The sequence below is a fragment of the Pelophylax lessonae genome (assembly GCF_965119305.1).
Source record: "Pelophylax lessonae genome assembly, chromosome: 9".
In the NCBI taxonomy this organism is placed as follows: domain Eukaryota; kingdom Metazoa; phylum Chordata; class Amphibia; order Anura; family Ranidae; genus Pelophylax; species Pelophylax lessonae.
Window position 1 is genome coordinate 14,996,617 of NC_138776.1, and position 20,644 is coordinate 15,017,260.

General features: G+C 45.5%; 1 protein-coding gene across 2 annotated transcripts in view; it reads left to right on the top strand.

Moving 5' to 3' along the window:
- The window catches only part of LOC309564609 (uncharacterized protein), a 78,921-nt gene that overhangs the window by 30,031 nt on the left and 28,246 nt on the right, over positions 1 to 20,644 (top strand). For both annotated transcript variants that reach the window (XM_082269264.1, XM_082269265.1), the window contains exons 2-5: positions 2,276 to 2,376; positions 6,882 to 6,924; positions 11,455 to 11,488; positions 13,502 to 13,576. In XM_082269264.1, the coding sequence (XP_082125390.1) occupies positions 2,276 to 2,376; positions 6,882 to 6,924; positions 11,455 to 11,488; positions 13,502 to 13,576 (253 nt within the window). The remainder of the gene's footprint in view (positions 1 to 2,275; positions 2,377 to 6,881; positions 6,925 to 11,454; positions 11,489 to 13,501; positions 13,577 to 20,644) is intronic.

Consider the following 20,644-nt stretch of genomic DNA (forward strand, 5'->3'; position numbering starts at 1 on the left):
TCAAACGCAATGTAACTTACCTGTCCAGGCGGGAGGGTGGTCTAGGAATGGTCAACCCTATCGTTTTCTTTTCTCTGCTTTTTTTAAAGTATAATCTTGGTAATATGTTAGCAGAGACCCCGCCGGGATGGGTGGGTATTTTTCAATCTTGGTTTAGGCCTTTTCTGCGATGCTGGGAAGATGGCGGGCCAGTGAAAAGTCTGAGAGTCCGACATGGCAAGCTTCCGGCTTATGTTGCCCCGTGTCTGAAAATACTTAGGCAGTGGCAGGTGACAGTGGGGGATATCAAGTCCCTCCCCAGAAAGCTTCTGGAGAAGAGGATTTTGGGCTCTGCTTTCAGTGTGTCGCTGACCTTAAGGGATTGCCCAGGCCCTGTAATGAGGGAGGGGTTGCGTTTAATTAACTTAGGAAGAATCCCTTTGAAGTTTAGGGATCAAGCCTGGCTCGCTTTCCATGGAAGGCTCTATGTGAGAGGGAACCTGAAGCATCGCCCTGTGGATGATCGGGATTGTCCTAGAGCGGAGTGTGTTGGTAAAGTGGAGTCTATGGACCACTTTTTGCTCCAGTGTCCCTTTAACATAGAGGTGTATAAAAGGGTGGGGAGGGCTCTAGGCATCCCCTTTCTCTATCGCATGAGTTATGCGGAGTGGGTGTACGGGGCATTCCCGACTCGCTGGTATTTTGATTTGGATACACTTTTTCTAGTTAGTATAGTTGTCCGTTACTTCACGTGGAGTGCACGGTGCCAGATTACCCTGCGGAAGAAAGTCCTCCCTGTCGAGGTGGTGGTGTACGATATTCTGGGTGAGGTTGGGAAGATTCGGGGTCTTGAGAAGGGCAGGGAGCCTCGAGCGGTCTGGATAAGGGCGTGGAGGAATATCAGACCTGTTTTGGTGAACTGTCCATCTCTGGGTGAAAAGCTTTTTTCCTATGCTATTTCTTTCACGCCCTTAGCTTTTGTTAGTTAATATCTTCATTTTTGAAGAAGGGCTGCATGCATAATGGGAGTGGTTTTTGTTTCTTGACCTCGCAGGTTTGATGTCTGGTGTGGTGGTGTGAGTCTTATTAAGATTATTTTTCCCGGTAATGATGTGTTTCATGATGTGAGTTTTGTTTTTGCTGTAAAGCCATTCTTTATTTGAGAGCAGAACTTGCTATGTATTTTTTTCCCTTTTCATGTAAATATGTATATATTTATTTATGTATATTGATTTTATGATTATTGATTGCAAGACTTTTAATAAACAAAAATTGGAAAGAATGTTCCTTACATTGGTGATCAGTGGGAAGAATGTGCCTTACATTGGTGGTCAGTGGGAAGAATGTCCCTTACATTGGTGGTCAGTGGGAAGAATGTCCCTTACATTGGTGATCAGTGGGAAGAATGCTCCTTACATTGATGGTCAGTGGGAAGAATGCTCCTTACATTGGTGGTCAGTGGGAAGAATGTCCCTTACATTGGTGATCAGTGGGAAGAATGTCCCTTACATTGGTGGTCAGTGGGAAGAATGCTCCTTACATTGGTGGTCAGTGGGAAGAATGTTCCTTACATTGGTGGTCAGTGGGAAGAATGCTCCTTACATTGGTGGTCAGTGGGAAGAATGCTCCTTACATTGGTGGTCATTGGAAAGAATGTTCCTTACATTGGTGATCAGTGGGAAGAATGTCCCTTACATTGGTGATCAGGAGAAGAATGTCCCTTACATTGGTGGTCAGTGGGAAGAATGTTCCTTACATTGGTGGTCAGTGGGAAGAATGTCCCTTACATTGGTGGTCAGTGAGAAGAATGCTCCTTACATTGGTGATCAGTGGGAATAATGCTCCTTACATTGATGGTCAGTGGGAAGAATGTTCCTTACATTGGTGGTCAGTGGGAAGAATGCTCCTTACATTGGTGGTCAGTGGGAAGAATGTTCCTTACATTGGTGGTCAGTGGGAAGAATGAGTGAGGCAGAAATTGAATATTGCTCAAGGAACCCCTAGCAACCCGTGGAGGAACCCTAAGCTTCCATAGAGCCATGGTTGAGAAACCCTAAATGGTCAATTTAGATGCGAATAGAGCTTAGGAGGAGTTCTGTAAATATCATTGTAGAAATTGTACTAAAGCCTTGGTCCTACCTCAACCTAACGATGATCACAAGGAGAGTCTACTTTAGCAATGTAGGGATGCATTATATGTTTTGTTGTGTATCGATGAACTGCCGTTTGATTGGTTGCTAATGACTTTTGTATCCCACAACATTGCCATTATAATTGTTTTTTTATCCCTCTGCAGTATCAGTCCAAGGAGAAGGCTGAAACTTTCGCCGGACTCCCAGAATCCCAGCCCCAGCGAGACACCGCTGCACCCAACCATGGGAACCGCTTCCTTCTCAGGTTAGTCAGCATCCCTCCCACAAAAAACCACTTCATTATCTCCATAGGACCACGTTGGGTCTCATTGACACGTGGCCACCAGGACGTCTAGGTGACCTCAAACCGTCTCCATGGCCGGTTCAGCGGCTCTGGGTTAATCATCTCTGAAAGGAACACATCAATAAATTCCTGTCTCTGCCTATTTCATCCTTCACAGCAATTCCTACAACTTCATTATACAACCGATTTTCTGTTCCAGTCTTGCTTGAACTTTCCCAGTCCTCCCCTGCCTGAACGCCATGGTTTATTGCAGGGATGGGGTGCCCTGACTAGGGCTGTTGATAAGGCAGCCAGCCCTCGTGTACAGGGCCGGGCCCCATCAGTCCAAAAGGGGGGTTGGGCCCCTGCTGAGCAGGAGGGCCAGCTGTACGGTCTTTTTGCAGACACCAATCCTCTTTTGCCTCCCCTTGCCAGCTTCTCCTCCTCTCTCTGCCTCTGGCTGCACTACAGGGGGATTGGTTTCTTTCCATCTGATGTCCGGGCCCTCCTGTGCACCCCTTTTCCCTCGCAACACTGCCAGCTTCCTTCCTAGCTACTGCAGGCACACAGGGAATTTTTAAAGCAGAGTTCCGCTCAAAATTGGAACTTCCGCTTTAAGTGGTCCCGACCCCCTGATATGCCACATTTGGCATGTCAATTTTTTTGGGGGGGTTGGGGGAGTGGGTACCTAGTTTTGACAGGTACCCGCTCCCACTTCCGTTTGGGCAGCCTAGGCAGCTCGGGCAGAAGTTTTCCTCTCCCCCTCTCTCCCTGCAATCTTCTGGGACAAGTCATAGGTCCCAGAAGATTGCATGGTCAGTCACGATGCGCAGCGTGACTCGCGTATGCGCAGTGCGCACCCGGCTGTAACAGCTTGCAGGTTCACACTAGAGATGCTGGCGCAGCGGGGAGAAGATGGAGAGAACCAAGGCTCTCCCCGGCTGCATCTCTGGATCATGGGACAGGTGAGAGTGTTTATTAAAAGTCAACAGCTACACTACTGACCTCTTCTTTTTCCGAATGAACACAGTGAGCGATCGGTAACAATCACTCCTGCGTCCATTCATCACTGAAGCATAGTAAACTGCGTCTACTTTGCTTCAGTTTGTGAATGAGCAGGACGCCTCAGAGCGCTTCCTATTCATTCATCTGTGCACCTGAGGCTGCAGAGAAAGGGACTGAATAATCTATGTCCTCAGTCACTTTCGGTCGGCCTCTTACTGACCTCTTCTTTTCCTGAATGAACACAGTGAGCGATCGGTACCAATCACTCCTGTGTCCATTCATCACTGAAGCATAGTAAACTGTGTCTTCTTTGCTTCAGTTTGTGAATGAGCAGGACGCCTCAGAGCGCTTCCTATTCATTCATCTGTGCACCTGAGGCTGCAGAGAAAGGGACTGAACAATCCTGTGTCCATTCATCGGTACCAATCACTCCTGTGTCCATTCATCACTGAAGCATAGTAAACTGTGTCTTCTTTGCTTCAGTTTGTGAATGAGCAGGACGCCTCAGAGCGCTTCCTATTCATTCATCTGTGCACCTGAGGCTGCAGAGAAAGGGACTGAATAATCTATGTCCTCAGTCACTTTCGGTCGACCTCTTACTGACCTCTTCTTCTCCTGAATGAACACAGTGAGCGATCGGTGACGATCACTCCTGTGTCCATTCATCACTGAAGCATAGTAAACTGTGTCTTCTTTGCTTCAGTTTGTGAATGAGCAGCACGTCTCAGAGCGCTTCCTATTCATTCATCTGTACACCTGAGGCTACAGAAAAGGGGACTGAATAATCTATGTCCTCAGTCACTTTCGGTCGACCTCTTACTGACCTCTTCTTCTCCTGAATGAACACAGTGAGCGATCGGTGACGATCACTCCTGTGTCCATTCATCACTGAAGCATAGTAAACTGTGTCTTCTTTGCTTCAGTTTGTGAATGAGCAGGACGCCTCAGAGCGCTTCCTATTCATTCATCTGTGCACCTGAGGCTGCAGAGAAAGGGACTGAACAATCTATGTCCTCAGTCACTTTCGGTCGAGGGTGGGGCCCTGTCTGGTAGGCTGTATGGGGCCCCGCGATTTCTAACAGAAGCCCTGACCCTAACTCTAAGGGAAGGGGGGGGGTTGCGCAGTTTGGCATCTTTGCCCTGGGCGCTGGATGACCTTGTCCCGGCACTGATCAGAAGTACCATGTTCACCGGTTCACCTTCTCTGGGAGTTCATAGCACTTCGGGGTCAAGTTTTTAACTCTCTAAGTCTTGTGTAGCAATTTGTATAATATATATTATTTTTTATTTGGTGTTTTTTTTTTACAAAAGTAGAGGTGCCTTATAAATTGGGGTTGCACCAATACCAATACCGGTATCGGTGCCGATACTAAGCATTTGCATGAGTATCGGCACTCATGCAAACGCTCCGATACCTGAAACCGATACTTTGTGCCTCAGTCCTTTCAGCGGGATTCCCCCCACTGGCAGTTAAAATGTAAAATAAAAAAATTTAAAAAAGAGCCGACAATTATCGGTTGTTAACCACCTCCTTCCCAAGCCTATTCTGACACTTCTATCCTACATGTAAAACATTTTTTTTTTTTAGCAGAGACCCCCAAACTATGGTCCTCCAGTTGTTCAGGAACTACAATTCCCATCATGCCTAGTAGGGATCGACCGATTATCGGCAAAGCCGATATATCGAGGGCCGATCTACACTTTCCCCGATATATCGAAATTGGCCCCTGAGGTTACCGATATTGCCGATATTTCGGGAAAGTGCTTGTACCGGAGTGATCCCTGCAGCTAGAGGCATCACCCCGGTACCGGCGTCCATAGCCGACGGTCGGCTGTCTTGTAATGCCAACCGATGCGGCTGAGAAGCCGCTTAGATGTCATTACAAGGAGCGGGAAGGGACGCCCCCCCCCTCTGTCCCGCCGCCTTCCGCGGCTTGCCCGGGCCTCCTGTCCCTCCGGGCAACCAGCCTGCACGGCCGCCGAAGACTCGATCAAAGCTGCATTCAGCTCTGATCGGGTCTCCATGCAAAAACTTGGAAGTGACGTCATGAGTGACATCACTTCCGGGTATTCGGCGCCAGATTAACCACTTAAGCCCTGGAAGATTTTACCCCCTTCCTGACCAGGGTTTTTTTGCGATTTTTTTACTGCGTGACTTTAACAGACAATTGCGCGGTCGTGCAACGCTGTACCTTAACGAATTTGCCGTCCTTTTTTTCCCACAAACAGAGCTTTCTTTTAGTGGTATTTGATCACCTGTGCGATTTTTACTTTATGCGCTATAAGCAAAAAAAGAGCGTAAATTTTGCAAAAATAACAATATTTTTCACATTTTTTTATATGAAATTCCCCCCCCCCAAAAAAATGTAAAAATCTAAATTTTTTAACATTTTTGGCCAATTTGTTTTAGGCTACATGGTTGGTAAAAAAAAAAAAAATCGCAAAAAGCGTATTTTGATTGGTTTGCGCAAAAGTTATTGCGTTTACTAACTAAGGGAAAGATTTCTATCATTTTTGGTGTTTTTTTTAAACGCGTAATGGCGGCGATCTGCGATTTTTTTTGCGGTACTGCGACATTGCTGCGGACAGATCGGACCCTTGACTGACATTTTTGACACTTTTGGGGTTACCAGTGACATTACTGCAGTAATCAGTGCTATATATATGCACTGTTACTGAAAAATGACACTGGCAGGGAAGGGGTTAACTTTATTGGGGAGGGAGGGGTTAAGTGTGTCCCTAGGGGCGTGCTTTCTACTGTGATTGGCTGTGGCTACTAGTGTAGGAACAGTGATCAACGGTCCTACATAGTAGAACCGTCTGATCACTGTTTCTACACAGGGGAGAATGACAGGCGGCTTGTTTACATCAGCCGCCTGACTTTCTCCCTCTGTACCGATGATCGACGAGTGACCTCGGGACATCGGGTCCGCCGGTCACACGCACTAACTTCCCTGTGAACGAGCCGCGGCGGGTGCGCGCCTCCGCGGGCGCGCGCTCGCCCGCTATTGGCTCACAAGGAAGTGACAGGCGAGTGACGTACCGGTACGTCACTCTGCCTGGCCGGGGCTGACCGCCGCAGTATATAGTCGTGCGGCGGTCGGCAACAGTTAAAAAAATGACCGCATTCAAAACAGCCAAACTTGGCGTTTTGAATGCTTTTAAGTGCAGAGGAGGGGTTTGGGGTCTTTTAGACCCCCCAGATCCCTCCACAAGAGTACCTGTCAAAAAAAAAATTTTTAAATGTATGAAAATATCGGCTCATATTGTCCGATACCGATATGCATTGGCCAAAATATCAGTATGGGCAATGAAAAACCGATATCGCTCGATCACTATGTGCCTAGTCATGTCTGTGAATGTCAGTTTTACAATGCCTTATGACTCATGTATTGTATCATGGTCTCAGTATTTTGCATCTCTGGCTGTAAGCAGGTTTTCAAGCTGTGATCATTCCTTTTCATTATTGTTTTTTTGTTTAGATTTTCCCATTGAATCAACTCCTCCACAGACCTGCAGCACAAGGTGAGGCGCCATCTAGTGGATATATTGATGTACTTACCACATCGCTATAATAACGGCACTATATTGTCAAAAGTATTGGGACGCCTGCCTTTACACACACATGAACTTTAATGGCATCCCAGTCTTAGTCCGTAGGGCTCAATATTGAGTTGGCCCACCCTTTGCAGCTATAACAGCTTCAACTCTTCTGGGAGTTCATTCCAAGTATCAACCACCCTTTCAGTAAAATAATACTTTCTAAGATTAGTTTTGTACTTTCCTCCAGTAAGTTTGAGGTTGTGTCTCCGTGTTCCTGATATTGTTTTCATATTAAAAAAAACTGCCCTCCTGAACCTTATTCACCCCCTTGATGTACACTTTATTACCAAAAGTATTGGGACGCCTGCCTTTACACACACATGAACTTTAATGGCATCCCAGTCATAGTCCGTAGGGTTCAATATTGAGTTTGCGCACCCTTTGCAGCTATAACAGCTTCAACTCTTCTGGGAAGGCTGTCCACAAGGTTTAGGAGTGCTTCTATGGGAATGTTTGACCATTTTTTCAGAAGCACATTAGTGAGGTCAGGCACTGATGTTGGACGAGAAGGCCTGGCTCGCAATCTCCACTCTAATTCATCCCAAGGGTGTTCTATTGGCCAGTCAAGTTCCTCCACCCCAAACTCGCACATGCATGTCTTTATGGACCTTGCTTTGTGCACTGGTGCGCAGTTATAATGGAACAGGAAGGGGCCATCCCCAAACTGTTCCCACAAAGTTGGGAGCATGAAATTGTCCAAAATGTCTCTGTATGCCGACGCCTTAAGAGTTCCCTTTACTGGAACCAAGGGGCCAAGCCCAACCCCTGAAAAACAACCCCACACCATAATCCCCCCTCCACCAAATGATTGGGACCAGCGCACAAAGCAAGGTCCATAAAGACATGGATGAGCAAGTTTGGGGTGGAGGAACTTGACTGGCCTGCACAGAGTCCTGAATTCAACCCAATAGAACACCTTTGGGATGATTTCTGGAAGAATAGTCAAACATTCCCATAGACACACTCCTAAACCTTGTGGACAGCCTTCCCAGAAGGGTTGAAGCTGTTATAGCTGTAAAGGGTGGGCCAACTCAATATTGAACCCTACTGACTAAGACTGGGATGCCATTAAAGTTCATGTGTGTGTAAAGGCAGGCGTCCCAATACTTTTGGTAATATAGTGTATGCGTTGTGCAATTTGGTAGACCTATCGGGGCAGCATGGTGTCTTAGTGGCTAGTTCTTCTGCCCTGTAGCAGTAGGGTCCTCTGTTCAAACCCCAACCAGAATGTTATCTGCATGGAGTTTGCATGTTCTTCCTGTGCTTGAATGGCTCTCCTCCAAAAATACGTTGGTAGGATAATTAATCTTAACTTATCTAAACTGTTCCTAGTATGTGGGATAGGAACTAGTGATCGACTGATAAGTCGATATATCGAGGGCCGATCTGCACTTTTCCCGATATATCGGAATCAGCCCCGGAGGTTACAGATATTGCCGGTATTTCGGGAAAGTGCTGTACCGGAGTGATCCCTGCAGCTAGAGACATCACCCCGCTACCGGCGTCCATAGCCGAGGGTCGGCTGTCTTGTAATGACAACCAATGCGGCTAAGAAACCGCTCGGCTGTCATTACAAGGAGCGGGAGAGGACGCCCCCCCTCCCACCGCCTTCCACGGTTCGCCCGGGTCTCCTGTCCCACCCGGGAGACCCGGGCAACCATCCTGCACGGCTGCCGAAGACCCGATCAAAGCCGCATTCGGCTCTGATCAGGTCTCCATGTAAAAATCCGGAGTGACATCACTTCCGGGTTCTGTCTGGCGCCAGATTTAAAAAAAAAAGCCAAACTTTTTTTAATGCTTATTGAATGCTTTTAAGGGCAGAGGAGGGGTTTGGGGTCTTTTAGACCCCCAGATCCCTCCACAAGAGTACCTGTAATAAAAATATATATATATATTTTTTTTTTAACCACTTGCCGACCGCCCACAGTATATTTACTGTGGCAGTCAGCCCCTCACAGGCAAAGCGACGTAGCACTACGTCGCTAGCCTGTGAGGCTCTAAGGGGCGAGCGCGCTCCGCCGGAGGCTTGCTCCCGCCCCCGCTCGTTCACGGACCCCCCCCCCCGCGCGCGTGTGACCGGGGGACCCGATGTCCGCCGGTCACTCGCGATCGTCCGCTGTGAAGGGAGAAAGGCAGGCGGCTAATGTAAACAAAGCTGCCTGTCATTCTCCCCTGTGTAAGAACAGAGATCATACGGTCCTGCTATGCAGGATCGTATATCTCTGTTGTTACACAACCAACCACATCCCTTCACAGTTAGAAGCACGCCCCTAGGGACACACTTAACCCCTCCTTCTCCAATAAAGTTAACCCCTTCCCTGCCAGTGTCATTTTTACAGTAACAGTGCATATTTATAGCACTGATTACTGCAGTAATGTCACTGGTACCCCCAAAAGTGTCAAAAATGTCAGTCAAGGGTCCGATCTGTCCGCCGCAATGTCGCAGTCCCGCAAAAAAAATCGCAGATCGCCGCCATTACTCGTTAAAAAAAAAAAAACAACAAAAATGACAAAAATCTTTCCCTTAGTTAGCAAACACAATAACTTTTGCGCAAACCAATCAAAATACACTTTTTGCGATTTTTTTTTTTATTAAACATACGTAGCAGAAAACAAATTGGCCTAAAATGTTAAAAAAATTTAGATTTTTACATTTTTTTGGGGGAATTTCATATAAAAAAATGTGAAAAATATTGTTATTTTTTCAAAATTGTCGCAATTTTTTTGTTTATAGCGCAAAAAATAAAAATCGCACAGGTGATCAAACACCACCATAAGAAAGCTCTGTTTATGGGAAAAATAGGACATCAATTTCATTTGGGTACAGCGTCGCACAACCGCGCAATTGTCCATTAACCACTTTACCACTGAGCCTATTTTTGACACTTTTTGTTCACAAGTTTAAATCAGTATTTTTTGCTAGAAAACTACTTAAAACCCCCAAACATTATATATATTTTTTTAGCAAAGACTCTGGAGAATAAAATGTCAGTCATTGCAAAATTTTTTGTCACGCGGTATTTGCGCAGCGGTCTTTAAAACGCCATTTTTTTGGAAAAAACTTGAAAAATCACATTTCACTGCATTTAAAAAATACTAAACAGTAAAGTTAGCCCATTTTTTTGTATATTGTGAAAAAACATGTCACGCCGAGTAAATAGATACCCAACATGTTACGGTTTAAAATTGCGCCCCCCCGTGGGATGGCGACAAACTATGGTCAATAGAGATCTCAATCTGCGACGCTTTAAATTTATTTAACGGTTACCAGTTTAGAGTTGGAGTGTAGCTCTTTTTTTTAAATTATTGCCCACGCTCTGGCAATCGCGGCGATACCTCACATGTGTGGTTTGAACAGCGATTTCATTCGCGGCTCGACTTGCGTATAAGTTTTTTTTGTGCGCGAGCTAACGATGACTGGGGCGGCTAAATTTTTTTTTTTTTTCCTATTTATTTTTTCTTTTTTTTTAACTTTATTACAGGTTTTTAAAAAAAAAAAAAATCTGATCACTTTTATTGCTGTCACAAGCAATGTAAACATCCCTTGTGACACCAATATGTAGTGACAGGTACACTTTACGGAGGGATCGAGGGTCTAAAAGACCCTAGACCCCTCCATTACACTTCCCTGTATGCAAAATGCCAAAAACGGCATTTTTGCATACAGCCGTTTTTCAAATCTGCCGCCTTTTGCAGCACAGTAACCCGGAAGTGACGTCATGGACGGCGCCTCCGGGTTACGTCATCGGAGACCCGATCGATGCCGTTTCCGGCATTCATCGGGACTCCATCCAGCCGGCTGACGTGCCCGCTGGGTGCTCGGGGCTCCCGGTGGGACGGGAGCCCCGAGCAAAGCCATCGAGCGGCTCCCAAGCCGCATCGGTCGTTACCGACGGAAAGCCGACCGTCGGCTTCAAACAATGATACCAGGATGATGCCTCTAGCTAGAGGCATCATCCCGGTATAACCACGCAAAGTCAGCCGACGTAAATATACGTGGCTAGACGTTAAGTGGTTAAAATCACACAGTGCCGAATCGCAAAATAGGACCTGGTCTTTGAGCAGCCAAATCTTCCGGGGCTTTAGTGGTTAAATGTACAAACATATCGGCCAATATCGGCTGATACCGATATGCATTGGCCAAAATATCGGTATCGTCAATGAAAAAAACGATATTGGTCGATCACTAATAGGAACCTGACCTTGTAAGCTCCTTGGGACAGCATGACACTAATAAATGCATTTAGAACTGCTGCATCAGGTAGGTGAAATGGTGACTGTGGGTGGGGGGGGGGGGGCTCAGCATGGAATGAATTGCATGAAAACTGAAATATTGAAACAAATTGCATCGATCGCTAAATAAAAACTTGCTAATTCTGAATTGTATCCAGCTGGATGGTACTGTAGTATAAATACTCTGAATAACTCTGCCTTATTCCATTCATTCTGCAGAGATTCCTCCCGTGAATCCACCATACACAAACCGGTAAGTTCTAACCTTCCTCACTCCACCCAAAACAAAAAAAAGGTTTGGGACATTAGATACATTTTAAGGACCTGTTTTTTTCCTCTTACTTCTATACTTTAAATCCTTAACCCAGAATAATAACATACCTACTCTGCGGGAAGTTCATGGAAGGAAGGAAGAGGAGGTAAAAAATTGAATAGAAAATAAAAGAACAGAATAAAATAGAATAGAAAATAAAAGAACAGAATAAAATAGAATAGAAAATAAATGAATAGAATAGAAAATAACTAAATATAATAGGATAGAAAAAAGAATAGAATAGAATAAAATAGAAAAAATATAACCATCTTCTGAAATTCGAATTTCAAATAGAATAGAAAAGAATATAATAGAATAGAAAAAAAAAATAGAATGGAATTAAATAGAATTTAAATAGAAAATAAAAGAACAGAATAAAATAGAATAGAAAGTAAATGAATAGAATAGAAAATAGCTAAATATAATAGGATAGAAAAAAGAATAGAATAGAATAAAATATAAAAAATATAACCATCTTCTGAAATTCGAATTTCAAATAGAATAGAAAAGAATATAATAGAATAGAAAAAAAAATTGAATGGAATTAAATAGAATTTAAATAGCAAATAAAAGAACAGAATAAAATAGAATAGAAAATTAATGAATAGAATAGAAAAGTACTAAATATAATAGGATAGAAAAAAGAATAGAATAGAATACAAAAGAAAAAATATAACCATCTTCTGAAATTCGAATTTCAAATAAAATAGAAAAGAATAGAATAGAAAAAAAAAATAGAATGGAATTAAATAGAAAGAATCTATCCTATTTGAATAGAATAGAAAAGAATAGTATAGAAAAAAAACAATAGAATAAAATAGAAAGAATCTAACCATCTTCTGAAATTCAAATATTAAATAGAATAAATTCAAAATTCGAATAAAATAGATTTGAATGTATTATAAAATAATAGAAAAGAATATAAAATAAAATAATAGAAAAGAATAAAAAAAAAAAAAAACAATAGAATAGAAAGAATGTAACCATCTTCCGAAATTCGAATTTCAAATAGGCTAAATTTGAATAGAATAGAAAAGAATAGAATATAATAGAAAATAAAAGAATATAATAGAAAATAATAAAATAAAGGTAGAAAAAAAAGTAGAATAGAATGGAATAGAAAGAATATAACCCATCTTCCAAAATTTCGAATAGAATAAATTGGAATTCTAATGGAATTACATTTCTTTTTGAATTTTCGCATTGAGTTCAATTTGACTGAATTTGAAAAAAAATTTGATTTGAATTCAAATAAACGAAACAAATTCCGAAAACAAATTAAATTAATTTAAAAGTTTTAACTTAACAGATTTATGTAAATGGTTGACAGCACCACTCACCATCGAACCCTCAACAAGCACCCCCCCCCCCCCAACATCCACAACCACTATGCAGGAACTCCCCTACTGTGCCTGCACCCCCCACCTTCTCCCCATCATCCATAAAACCTCCCAACCCCCGAGCCTCTACACCCCCCTCATGTACTCTCACCAGTGCAATTGGCCCCTATCCTCCTCCCTCTACACCACACACCTGAACGCTAACCCTCGCTTGTGAATGCATCAAGCTGTCACAAATAATTCCTGAATTAATGTGTATTATACAGTGTATGGGCTCCATCTAGTGGCCATATTGTAGTATTTTTCTGATTGCAGCCATTCAGGAAAATACCACACTATTGCCACTAGATGGAGCTGACAATCAAAGAAAAATACACATATTAGACAAAATATGGGGATCATGCGTGACACCTGTGTGAATGCTTTTGCATTTGCACAGCTAATTTTATTTATCTGGCTGGTGTGTTCTTGCCCAGACTCTTTCCCCCAGAAGCACTGGAAGGCATGTGTCCTGTGTATTATTACATTGCATATCAAAAACTATACTGTAACTGAACATGGTAAATAGATCAGTCTGGAAATGGTGTTGGGGTGATATTTTTTATTGTTATAGATAAAGAAGAAGGCGACAAGAAGAGCAAACATGAGGGACAACGAGGAGAACAGATGCCAAGCAGGCACCAGGAAGGTAGGTGATAGAATGGCCATAGAGGTTGGTTAAAGCGGACACCAAGATATAGTCTCTGAATGGCAGCTTCCAGCCCTGTAGCCAGAGCTCTGCTACCTACCTGGACACCCCATCCAAAGTGTTGTGTCTTATTGATCAGCAAAGAGGGACAATCTGTCAGGAGGACTCTGCGTAAAGCCAGCTGATAGGTGCTCTCCAGACCGCTGTCAGATGGGAACACAGATACCGAGTCACCTCCTTCACCACAGGCTGTGTATTCAGTTCCTGCAGAGGAGATGTAAGGAGGAGGCCGATAGAAGGAGAAAGAACCACCAACCCCAGCCAACCCATTCCATGTTCCTCTAATAGTTGACGTGGGAAAGTCCACAGAACAATACCCATTGTTAGGGTGCTCCCTGGCAGGTCACGCAGGTTCACCGAAGGAGTGGAATCTAAGTGGCAATCGGCCTTCACCAGAGCTCCCGATGGTGGAGATGGGTGGGAAACCTTACTGATCCCAATTTACTTTGCTGCAAACTGACAGCAGATCACAGCCCTCAGGATCACTCCACCAAAGAGGGTGGCTGGAGGGAACAGGCTGCTGTGTGTAGACAATTCTTCAAATAAGAGAGTAGTCAGGTCCAGGCAGGGGTCAATGGAGGCAGTAAATAAAAGAGTAGTCAGGTCCTGGCAGGGGTCAATGGAGGCAGTAAATAAAAGAGTAGTCAGGTCCTGGCAGGGGTCAAGGCAGGGCGTAAATAAGAGAGTAGTCTAGTTAGGTCCTGGCATGGATTCTGCAAGTACCATTGGAAGGTAGGGATTCTGGAAATTCTGGTAAGGATTCTGCGAATACCATTGGAAGTTCTGATAGGGATTTTGCGAGCACCATTGGAAGGTAGAAATTATGGAAGTTCTGGTAGGGATTCTGCAAGTACCATTGGAAATCCTAGTAGGGAATCTGTGTGAGTACCATTGGAAGTTCTGGTTGGGAATTTGTGAGTACCATTGGAGGTTTTGGTATGAAGGCTGTAAGTACTATTAAAGGCAGGGTGTCGGGATTCGAACCCATGACCAGTCACATCCCAGGCGGTAGCCCTGCATACTAGGCTACCGTCCTCTCTGGACATTTCCTCCCTGAAACCTATTATTCAACCTTAGTCTTGCCAAGCCTTGCTCATCACCCTTGATTCCCCACACCTGGTACTTCCCTATATAAGTCCAGCCCCTTGCACTCCACCTTGCAGATTATTGAGCTCCTGAGCCTTGATCAAGCTTCTCCTCACCTGCTGCTCTTGCCTACTACCACAAATCCACTGCTGACCAGGAATTGATTACCGACTACTCTGCTGCTTTGTCCCTACCTACTGAACTGCTACCTCCGTTGCCGATTCGGATTGTCTGACCACGCTTACTGCTGCCCGCCCCGACCTTTGGCTCGTCTGACTTCTCTCTGGTTATCCCTTGTCTGCTCCTCCGCCTCCGGACCGAACCTGCACTCTGCCTGGCTGGGTGATCCTGGGGACTGCGACCTGGTGTTAGCTTGCAGCGCAGTCTATCCCCACCATCAGGGGCTCTAGTGAAAACCAGTTAGCACTTAGTTTCCGCACCTCAGGTGAACCCGTGTCCTCATCAGAGTACTACATGGTGTCCATCCGGTATCCAGCACTGCTACCAACCCGGATTGTCTGACCACGCCTCTGCCAGACTTCCTGCACCTACTACCTGCCTGCGGTCCTTGCCACTGGGCTCCACTCCTACCTCCGGCCAGCAGTCCTCTGACTCAGGTGAGCCTGTAGGATTGTTACACAGTGATTCTGGACATATCATTGAAAGCTCTGGAAGGGATACTGCGAATACCATTGGAAATTATGATAGAGATGATTTAAGCACCATTGGAAGATAGGGATTCCATAAGTTCTGGTAGGGATTCTGCAAGCACCCTTGGAAGGTATGGATTCTGGAAGTTCTGGTGGGGATCCTGCAAGTACCATTGGAAGGTAGGGATTTTGGAAGTATCATTGTAAGTTCCTGTGAGTAACATTGGAAGGTGGGGACTCTGGAAGTTTTGGTACGGATCCTCCGAGTACCATTGGAAGGTAGGGATTCTGGAAATTCTGTTAGGGATTCTGCGAGTACCATTGGAAGTCCTGATAGGGATTCTTAGAGTACCAATGGAAGTTCTGGTAGGGATGTTGCAAGCACCATTGGAAGGTAGGGATTGTGGAAGTTCTGGTAGGAATTCTGCAGGTACCATTGGAATTACTAGTAGGAAACTGCGAGTACCATTGGAAGTTCTAGTAGGAATTCTCCAAGTACCATTGGAAGTTCTAGTAGGGAAACTGAGTACCTGTCACGTACCTGGTAGAAGAGCAGACAGGTAGCACAGGAGTGCAGAGTGGCATGAGTGCCAATCGGTCTCGATAGCAGCTGTGCCGGACGGACTGTCAGGATCAAGCAAGGGAAGACCATCAGTGGACCCCAGTGGAGCAGGAGAGCCATATGGACACCGCTGAGCAGGAGACAGGAGCAGGAGCTGAGACTGTCAGTGGGTTGCAGTGGCGCAAAATGCCCGATGGACACCAGTGAGCAGGAGACAAGAGCAGGCTGAGACCGTCAGTGGGTTGCAGCGGAGCAGGAATGCTGGAAGGACACCAGTGGCACATAGGTAGGGGCTAGCAGCAGGCAATCCAGCAGAGTTGAGACAGGAGCAGAGTCAGACAAACTGGGTCATACACAGGCAGGCTGATCAGGTGCAGATGCGTAGGCAGAAGCGTGGTCAAAGGCAAGCTGGGATCAATACAGGCACAGTTAAGGAGAAGTCAAGGCAAGCCAGGTCGGTAACTGTAGTCAAATGCATATTCACAGTTAGCAGGTATACACGGGAACGCTGTAGACAAGACAGCACTGAAGCACAGCACAGGATCAGTTTAAATAGCCCCCCTGGCACCAATTCAAGCAACAGATGCGCGCTCGTGAGCAATAGGCGTTCGAGCATGCACATGAATATTCTCGTATCTGCGTGAGCGAGCACGTGCACAATTTCAATTAGCATGAGCAGGAATACGGATTAGCCTGTGCACAGGAAGATGTCTAGAAGAGCCATTCTGTCTGTTGGAATGTCCTTCCTGACATTGCCCCCTTCCAATGGGCAGCTTCCAGATGCCCAACTGAAACATCTTCTCTGGGTGGGCGCGACGAAATGCTTGAATAAGTCTCTTGGCATGGATATGGTTTTCAGGCTCCCATGAGTTATCTTCAGGGCCATACCCCTTCCATTTAATCAAGTAGTTCCTTCTTTTTCTACAGTACAGAATTGCTTCAACTTCATATTCCTCCTCCCCAACTATTACTGGCTCAGGTGGACCAGTATTTCAGTTAGGAAAAGGATCTGGAATTGCAGGCTTCAGTAATGTTACATGAAAAACGGGGTGAACCTTGAATGAATCTGGCAACGTTAATTCATAAGCAACCAGGGCTTTATTTCAGTGGGAAAGCGGGGGAACGCAGTTCCGGCACCTCCAGGACTGAATGTATGTAATGGCAAGGGGTACTGGAGGTGTGCTGCAGGGTCTGTTGATGCTGGTTGCTGGGGATCTAATGTCACTGGAGGGAATCTATTATTGCAGGGGGGTCTGTTGTTGGGGAGATCTGTTGTTGCTGGCAGGGGATCTATTGTTGCTAATGGGAGGGGGGTCAGTCGTTTCTGGTAGGGATCTACTGTTGAGGAAGAGGTCTATTGTCGCTGGCTGCTGGAAGATCTGTTGTTGCTTCCAGGGGTCTTATGTTGCTGAGGAAAGGGGTGGTATTTTCTTGTAGGTGGTCCATTGTTGCTGGGGGGGGGGATCTATTCTTCCAGAGGGTCTGCTGATGCTGGCTGCGAGGAGATCTGTTGTTGCTGCTAGGGAGGGGGGTGTTTTGTTGTGAGTGGTCCATTGTTGCTGGCTGCAGGGGATCTATTCTACTGCTTTTCTTGTTATCATTACCAAGCTCAATACAAATTAGTTAGTACCACAAATGTTACTGTATTATCTAAAAGGGGTGATCTTCGGAGGTGGGTAATGGGTGGAACCAAGAAACGGTGCTCGGAGGTGGGTAGGGGCAGAGACAAGGGGTGACTTGAAAAGGGGGAGTTCCTGCACCTATTCTCTGTGAAAAAAAGCCCTGTAAGCAACATTACTGATCCTCCTTTTCACTGGAAATGGCCCCACATATTTAGGTCGGAGTTTCCTTGAAGGACAGGCCAACTTTAAGTTTGTTGTAGATACCCATACCGGATCACCAGGTTCCAAGATTACCTCTCCCCGTCTTTTTTTTTTTATCAAAGGTTCTCTTATTCTCCTGTGCCTTGGCCATTACTTCCTGCAACAATTTGTTATTAGAACTGAAGAAAGCCACTGTATCTTGAACAGCAGGAACTGGGCACGCAGGCATTGTGTTGAGCAAGAAGGACGGATGAAATCCAAAGTTGGCAAAAAACAGAGATTGCCTAATAGCAGAATGATTTGAGTTGTTCTAAGCAAATTCAGCTAACGGCAATAATGACACCCAGTCATCTCGAGAAAAGGAGGAAAAACTACATAAGTATTGCTCCAAGGTCTGATTGGTTCTTTCAGTCTGACCATTAGTTTGTGGATGATAAGCCAAGGAGAATGACAACTCAACCTTCAAGGATTTACACAGCGTGAATTGGACCCCGCGATCGGACAGGATGTTACCAGGAATCCCATGGAGCATTACTATTTCTTTAATGCAGGGCTTTTTTTCTCAGAGAATAGGTGCTGGAACTCCCCACTTCTAAATCAACCCTCGTCTCCGCCCCTACCCACCCCCGAGCACCATCCCTTGGTTCCACCCCCCTACCCACCTCCGAGCACCGCCCCTTGGTTCCACCCCCTACCCACCTCTGAGCACCATCCCTTGGTTCCACCCCTACCCACCTCTGAGCACCATCCCTTGGTTCTACCCTCTACCCCCATCCCAGCTCCATCCCTTGGTTCCACCCCCTACCCACCTCTGAGCACCATCCCTTGGTTCCACCGCCTACCCACCTCCGAGCACCATCCCTTGGTTCCACCCCTTACCCCCATCCCAGCTCCATCCCTTGGTTCCACCCCCTACCCTCCTCTGAGCACCATCCCTTGGTTCCACCCCCTACCCACCTTCCAGCACCACCTAATTCAGAGAATACAGAATCAAGTATCAATTTGTTGTGCTAAGTAGTTTGCATGGAATTCGTTAATGGTAACAAGAAAAACAGTAAAATAGATCCCCTGGAATCAGCAACAATAGACCCGCCCTCCCCCCACAATAGATCCTCCCAACAACAATAAATCATCCACTGCAACAATAGCCCCACCCCCAACAAAATGCCCTCCAGCAACAATAGATCCCCCAGCAGCCAGCATCATAAGGCCCTTCAGCTCACCCCACTGACCCCAACACCCCTTTGCCATTGCATACATTCAGACTGGAGGTTCCGGAACTGCGTTCCCCCGCGTTCCCGCTGCAAAAAAAGCCCTGCTTTAATGAATATTCGTGCTGTCTCCGAGGCTGACGGTGTGCCTTTCATGGGTACAAAGTGTGCCATCTTTGTCAACCGGTCTACAATCACAAAAATGGCAGTGTAATCTTCTGATGGAGGGAGCTCTACAATGAAGTCCATTGATATTTTCTCCTAGGGTCTGTCTGGAATCGGCAGCGGTTTAATCACTTGCCGACCGCCCACAGTATATTTTCTGCGGCGGTCAGCCCCTCCTGGGCAAAGCGACGTAGTACTACGTCGCTCGCCCAGGAGCCTGCAGGGGGCGAGCGCGCGCCGCCGGAGGTGCGCTCCCACCCCGGCTCGTTCCCCTGCATCCCCGCGTGTGTGACTGGCGGCTCATATGTCCGCCGGCCACTCGCGATCTCCCGCTGGAGAGGGAGAAAGGCAGGCGGCTGATGTAAACAAAGCCGCCTGTCATTCTCCCTGTTGTAACTGCAGAGATCATACGATCCTGCTATGTAGGATCCAATGTCTCTGTGGTTACATCACAAGCCACGCCCCTTTACAGTAAGAAAATCACGCCCCTAAGGACACACTTAACCCCTTGATCACTAATAAGGTTAACCCCTTCCCTGCCAGTGTCATTTTTACAGTAACAGTGCATGTGTATAGCACTGATTACTGTAGTAATGTCACTGGTATTCCCAAAAGTGTCAAAAATGTCAGTCAAGGGTCCGATCTGTCCGCCGCAATGTCACAGTCCCGCAAAAAAAAAATCACAGATCGCCGCCATTACTCGTTAAAAAAAAAAAAGACATAAAAATGACAAAAATCTTTCCCTTAGTTAGTAAACGCAATAACTTTTGCGCAAACCAATAAAAATACGCTTATTGCGATTTTTTTTTTACCAAAAATATGTAACAGAAAACAAATTGGCCTAAAATGTTAAAAAATTTTGATTTTTACATTTTTGTTTTTGGTAATTTCATATAAAAAAAATGTGAAAAATATTGTTATTTTTTCAAAATTTACGCTCTTTTTTTTTTTATAGCGCAAAAAAAGTAAAAATCGCACAGGTGATCAAATACCACCAAAAGAAAGCTCTATTTGTGGGAAAAAAAGGACGTCAATTTCATTTGGGTACAAAGTCCACGACCGCGCAATTGTCCGTTAAAGTCACACAGTCCCGAAACGCAAAATAGGGCCTGGTCTTTGAGCAGCCAAATCCTCCGGGGCTTAAGTGGTTAAGCAGGCCCCATGCTTTGGTCCTGTTGCTTTTATTCCGAATACACGTGGAGCAGGCCTCAACATACCTCTTACAGTCCTTTTCCAGATTAGGCCACCAGAAAGTACGTTGTGTCAGCTCAGTAGTTTTGCTGATTCCAAAATGTCCTGCTAACGCATGGTCATGACACAGACCCAGGACAGCAACACACATATTCTCTGTGCCGCGGTGCATTATCTGGAGGCTGTCTGCAAGTACTCAGGAAAGACAGCCGGCTCCCTGATGACACATCATGGCATATGTGCAATAGGATATTCCATGAGCTCCTGGGATGCGTGTTGTGGGTATCCAAGGAGGCTGCAGGAGGAAACACGTCATTCTT